Source organism: Mizuhopecten yessoensis, unplaced genomic scaffold (genome assembly GCF_002113885.1).
Source record: "Mizuhopecten yessoensis strain PY_sf001 unplaced genomic scaffold, ASM211388v2 scaffold3577, whole genome shotgun sequence".
Lineage (NCBI taxonomy): Eukaryota > Metazoa > Mollusca > Bivalvia > Pectinida > Pectinidae > Mizuhopecten > Mizuhopecten yessoensis.
Genome location: NW_018405114.1, coordinates 106,010 through 112,398, shown reverse-complemented (window position 1 = coordinate 112,398; position 6,389 = coordinate 106,010). Strand labels below are relative to the sequence as shown.

The following is a 6,389-nucleotide window of genomic DNA, read 5'->3' as shown; positions in this document are numbered from 1 at the left end:
AACATATATATATCTAGGTACCAACATATATATCTAGGTACCAACACATATATCCAGGTACCAACACATATATTTAGGTACCAAACATATATATATCTAGGTACCAACATATATATATCTAGGTCCCAACATATATATATCTAGGTACCAACACATATCCAGGTACCAACATATATATCTAGGTACCAACACCTATATCTAGGTACCAACACATATATCTAGGTACCAACACATATATCTAGGTACCAACACATATATCTAGGTACCGACATATATATATCTAGGTACCAACATATATATATCTAGGTACCAACACATATATCTAGGTACCAACACATATATCTAGGTACCAACACATATGTCTAGGTACCAACACATATATCTAGGTACTGTTTATGATGTTTTTGTTGTACTCTATTATCAACAGAGTAACAAACAAAAATCTTAGTAATTGTTCCCCTCACAATGAAGTTAGGAAGGGTATATACTGGAATCACCCTGTGTGTCTGTAATAAATAACTTGTCCAGAAAACTCCATCTTAACTAACTGGCAGATTTTATTGAAACTTCATTTGAATGATCAGTATATTATTTAGTTGTTCACCAGGATTTTAATTTCAGATTTCAACATTTTTTAAGGAGTTAGGTCTCCTAAGCGAAATAACTAGTCTGGAAACCCAAAGGTCAAGGTCACTAGATGATGTATAAACTATCAGCATCTGCAGGGGGTATTAGTTCTTCTCCCTATGACAGTTCTTGTTTCTACCAAAGTATCTATGAGAACACATTCATGCCATACCGATGATGTAAGACGTTCTGTTGCTGTGTGTGTTAGAGTGCTAGTAGGCACTATTCAAAACAGAAATTACTTTGAAAGTTAATACTTTTTGTTGCAAAAACAATCTCTTATATTTTACTTAGGCTGAGGGTACAAAAGTAAAGCTACAAAATTCGACAATGAAGTTGTGCTGTCTGCCATGTTTGATTGCATGCTTTCTAATACTGGAACCAGTATCTGGACTGATTTTCAGGAGTAATGTCACACTACCACAATTGATACACTACCCAAATTGGTACACGGTCAGAAAATGGTTTGAATTGTGCTTAAAAATTAAATTTAACAAAATAACAAAAGAGATACGTATCAGTATTTCCACTGACAAGGTTTGTTTTCAGGAATATTTTAAGAGAACACGATGACTTCCAAGTAAACATGTCAGAAATCCAGTAAAAATGGCTTGCGTCGACGAAATGTTTTGAGGATTTTAATGGGGTTAAATATAAGCATGTTTAAATGTTGACTTCTGGTCCTTATAACCGGATAATAGAAAAGTTTATATATTCAATTGTAGTTCAGTATGGTATTTATAAAAAGCAATATATTTTGTTGCAATCGGCACATTAACTAGTAGAAGTAAACATACGTTTCATAGCCTGTGATGTGGTGTACCAATTTGGGTCCTAATCACGGCCGAAAAAACGGTTTTAGATATTTTTAGCTCACATAAGAATCATGTGAGCTATTGCTATCAGCTTTTGTCCATTATTGATTTACGTTTTCTCATTTTATACTTCAACTCTAATTCTCTGGTTTCTCATTGTAGGTGGCCGAACCCAATCTATGCGGGGATGTTTGGAGCCGGTCTTTTCCACTCAATATTACTCTACTTTGTACAGATTCTTCCTTGTATCCTTACAGAAATGACAAAAACAATATTGTGTTAAAGGGTATTCTGAACAGATTTTTATCAAAGTTTATACAAAGTATGAGATTACCTCAGATGAGTTCGTATTTCAGAATCCCAAGGTCAATACCAAGGTCACTGTCGCTAGTCATAGGTCAACCATTGCTTTGTTGTCAACAGTTTACCGACTTGGGAGGTTAGGGGGCATTCGTACATGTAGTCAACAGTTTACCCACTTCAGAGGTAAGGGGGCATTCGTACATGTAGTTAACAGTTTACCCACTTCAGAGATAAGGGGGCATTCGTACATGTAGTTAACAGTTTACCCACTTCAGAGATAAGGGGGCATTCGTACATGTAGTTAACAGTTTACCCACTTCAGAGATAAGGGGGCATTCGTACATGTAGTTAACAGTTTACCCACTTCAGAGATAAGGGGGCATTCGTACATGTAGTTAACAGTTTACCCACTTCAGAGATAAGGGGGCATTCGTACATGTAGTTAACAGTTTACCCACTTCAGAGATAAGGGGGCATTCGTACATGTAGTTAACAGTTTACCCACTTCAGAGGTAAGGGGGCATTCGTACATGTAGTTAACAGTTTACCGACTTCAGAGGTAAGGGGGCATTCGTACATGTAGTTAAAAGTTTACCGACTTCAGAGATAAGGGGGCATTCGTACATGTAGTTAACAGTTTACCCATTTCAGAGATAAGGGGGCATTCGTACATGTAGTTAACAGTTTACCCACTTCAGAGATAAGGGGGCATTCGTACATGTAGTTAACAGTTTACCCACTTCAGAGATAAGGGGGCATTCGTACATGTAGTTAACAGTTTACCCACTTCAGAGATAAGGGGGCATTCGTACATGTAGTTAACAGTTTACCCATTTCAGAGATAAGGGGGCATTCGTACATGTAGTTAACAGTTTACCCACTTCAGAGATAAGGGGGCATTCGTACATGTAGTTAACAGTTTACCCACTTCAGAGATAAGGGGGCATTCGTACATGTAGTTAACAGTTTACCGACTTCAGAGATAAGGGGGCATTCGTACATGTAGTTAACAGTTTACCCACTTCAGAGATAAGGGGGCATTCGTACATGTAGTTAACAGTTTACCCACTTCAGAGATAAGGGGGCATTCGTACATGTAGTTAACAGTTTACCCACTTCAGAGATAAGGGGGCATTCGTACATGTAGTTAACAGTTTACCCACTTCAGAGATAAGGGGGCATTCGTACATGTAGTTAACAGTTTACCCACTTCAGAGATAAGGGGGCATTCGTACATGTAGTTAACAGTTTACCGACTTCAGAGGTAAGGGGGCATTCGTACATGTAGTTAACAGTTTACCCACTTCAGAGATAAGGGGGCATTCGTACATGTAGTTAACAGTTTACCCACTTCAGAGGTAAGGGGGCATTCGTACATGTAGTTAACAGTTTGCCGACTTCAGAGGTAAGGGGGCATTCGTACATGTAGTCAACAGTTTACCGACTTCAGAGATAAGGGGGCATTCGTACATGTAGTTAACAGTTTACCCACTTCAGAGGTAAGGGGCCATTCGTACATATAGTTAACAGTTTACCCACTTCAGAGGTTAGGGGGCATTCCTACATGTAGTTAACAGTTTGCCGACTTCAGAGGTAAGGGGGCATTCGTACATGTAGTTAACAGTTTGCCGACTTCAGAGGTAAGGGGCCATTCGTACATGTAGTCAACAGTTTACTGGTTTCAGAGGTAAGGAGGCATTTGTACATATAGTTAACAGTTTACAGACTTCAGAGGTAAGGGGGCATTCGTACACGTAGTCAACAGTTTAGCCACTTCAGAGGTAAGGGGGCATTCGTACATGTAGTTAACAGTTTACCCACTTCAGAGGTAAGGGGCCATTCGTACATATAGTCAACAGTTTACCCACTTCAGAGATAAGGGGGGCATTCGTACATGTAGTTAACAGTTTACCCACTTCAGAGGTAAGGGGGCATTCATACATGTAGTTAACAGTTTGCCGACTTCAGAGGTAAGGGGGCATTCGTACATGTAGTTAACAAAGATTTCTAACGTTATGAAAGGATGATATCTGCACATGTACATGTATATTATTTTACATGGGTCTCTGTTCCAGCAAATCATGGTCCATGATAATGTTTTTAATCCATACATGATGGAATGTTGTCTTGAGCTCAGCTACTTATCTCCTCATACCTTGTTTGCAATTCCATTTGAAAGTGTTATTTTGGAACTTTGCATTAGAAATATCAGATTCATTGAAAATGAGTTAGTGTAGCATCCTTTTGTAACCAGTGCAGTCTCTGTTCACCAGTATGTTATGACAGTATGTAGTTAACAGTTTGACGACTTCAGAGGTAAGGGGCCATTCGTACATATAGTTAACAGTTTACCCACTTCAGAGATAAGGGGGCATTCGTACATGTAGTTAACAGTTTACACACTTCAGAGATAAGGGGGGATTCGTACATGTAGTTAACAGTTTACACACTTCAGAGATAAGGGGGGATTCGTACATGTAGTTAACAGTTTACACACTTCAGAGATAAGGGGGGATTCGTACATGTAGTTAACAGTTTACACACTTCAGAGATAAGGGGGGATTCGTACATGTAGTTAACAGTTTACTCACTTCAGAGATAAGAGGGCATTCGTACATGTAGTTAACAGTTTACCAACTTAAGTTGGTAAACTGTTAACTACATGTACGAATCCCCCCTTATCTCTGAAGTGTGTAAACTGTTAACTACATGTACGAATCCCCCCTTATCTCTGAAGTGTGTAAACTGTTAACTACATGTACGAATCCCCCCTTATCTCTGAAGTGTGTAAACTGTTAACTACATGTACGAATGCCCTCTTATCTCTGAAGTGAGTAAACTGTTAACTACATGTACGAATGCCCTCTTATCTCTGAAGTGAGTAAACTGTTAACTACATGTACGAATGCCCCCTTACTTCTGAAGTGGGTAAACTGTTAACTACATGTACGAATGCCCCCTTACTTCTGAAGTGGGTAAACTGTTAACTACATGTACGAATCCCCCCTTATCTCTGAAGTGTGTAAACTGTTAACTACATGTACGAATGCCCCCTTACTTCTGAAGTGGGTAAACTGTTAACTACATGTACGAATGCCCCCTAACCTCTGAAGTGGGTAAACTGTTAACTACATGTACGAATCCCCCCTTATCTCTGAAGTGTGTAAACTGTTAACTACATGTACGAATCCCCCCTTATCTCTGAAGTGTGTAAACTGTTAACTACATGTACGAATCCCCCCTTATCTCTGAAGTGTGTAAACTGTTAACTACATGTACGAATCTGGTTACAAAAGGATGCTACACTAACTCATTGAAAATGAGTTAGTGTAGCATCCTTTTGTAACCAGTGCAGTCTCTGTTCACCAGTATACTGTGACAGTATAATGCTGTACTATGTGGGGCTCATGGTACACCATCACCAGTGACATGCAGTCTCTGTTTACCAGTATGTTGTGACAGTATAATGCTGAACTATGTGGTGCTCATGGTACACCGTCACCAGTGGCATGCAGTCTCTGTTACCAGTATTTTGTGACAGCATAATGCTGTACTATGTGGTGCTCATGGGACACCGTCACCAGTGACACACAGTCTCTGTTCACCAGTATGTTATGACAGTATGTAGTTAACAGTTTGACGACTTCAGAGGTAAGGGGCCATTCGTACATATAGTTAACAGTTTACCCACTTCAGAGGTTAGGGGGCATTCGTACATGTAGTTAACAGTTTACCAACTTAAGTTGGTAAACTGTTAACTACATGTACGAATGCCCCCTTACCTCTGAAGTGGGTAAACTGTTAACTACATGTACGAATCCCCCCTTATCTCTGAAGTGTGTAAACTGTTAACTACATGTACGAATCTGGTTACAAAAGGATGCTACACTAACTCATTTTCAATGAATCTGATATCGGTGTACCATGAGCATCACATAGTACAGCATTATACTGTCACAATATAATGCTGTACTATGTGGTGCTCATGGTACACAATTGGTTCTACTGTCATGTTCTGTAGAGTTGTTTCTTTTTGTTGGAACAATATTTTGCGGTTGTCCTGATCACAGATATTTCACGGGGGTTAAATTTTGCACAAAATCCCCGTAGTCCAAGTTACATGATAACTGCCCTTTGGTGTACATGTAGGTTAGATAACCAGCTGTACAGTCACGGACATACCCAACTCAAAGTTTGTTTACCTCTCAAAAAAAAAGGCAATGGATCTTGATCTTGCCAACTTTTGTTTAGTTTAAACATATTTTTTTGTTCAACAATTCAAAGGGAATGGACAATAAGTTATTACAACTTAAGGTCATAGGAGTGTATTGCTAAACGGAAATAGGAAGTACATCCCTAGTTGAAAATCCAATGTATGGAGACAGTATCACAATTTCCGCATATTCTAATGTTTAATATTAAACTGATGAATATTGTATGCTTATTATTGACAGAACAGTGTGTTCTTTCAATATTAAAGTATTGCAAAGCAATCCAGGCATTAATTCAGTTGTTTTTTAATCAATGAGTCACATGTGTCCATTTTTCTGTACTTCAGGAAACCGGCTACCTATTTCACTACTGTGAAGTTTTTCAAGAACGATAACTCTTGCATGCAATTACTATGTGTATATGGTTTTATTA

At 38.7% G+C, this 6,389-nt stretch overlaps 1 protein-coding gene across 1 annotated transcript in view; it reads left to right on the top strand.

Annotated features, from left to right (window-relative positions):
- The window catches only part of LOC110447746 (ankyrin-1-like), a 35,946-nt gene that overhangs the window by 19,251 nt on the left and 10,306 nt on the right, over positions 1 to 6,389 (top strand). Inside the window, exon 6 of the mRNA XM_021493639.1 lies at positions 1,605 to 1,687. Coding sequence (XP_021349314.1) covers positions 1,605 to 1,687 — 83 coding nt within the window. The remainder of the gene's footprint in view (positions 1 to 1,604; positions 1,688 to 6,389) is intronic.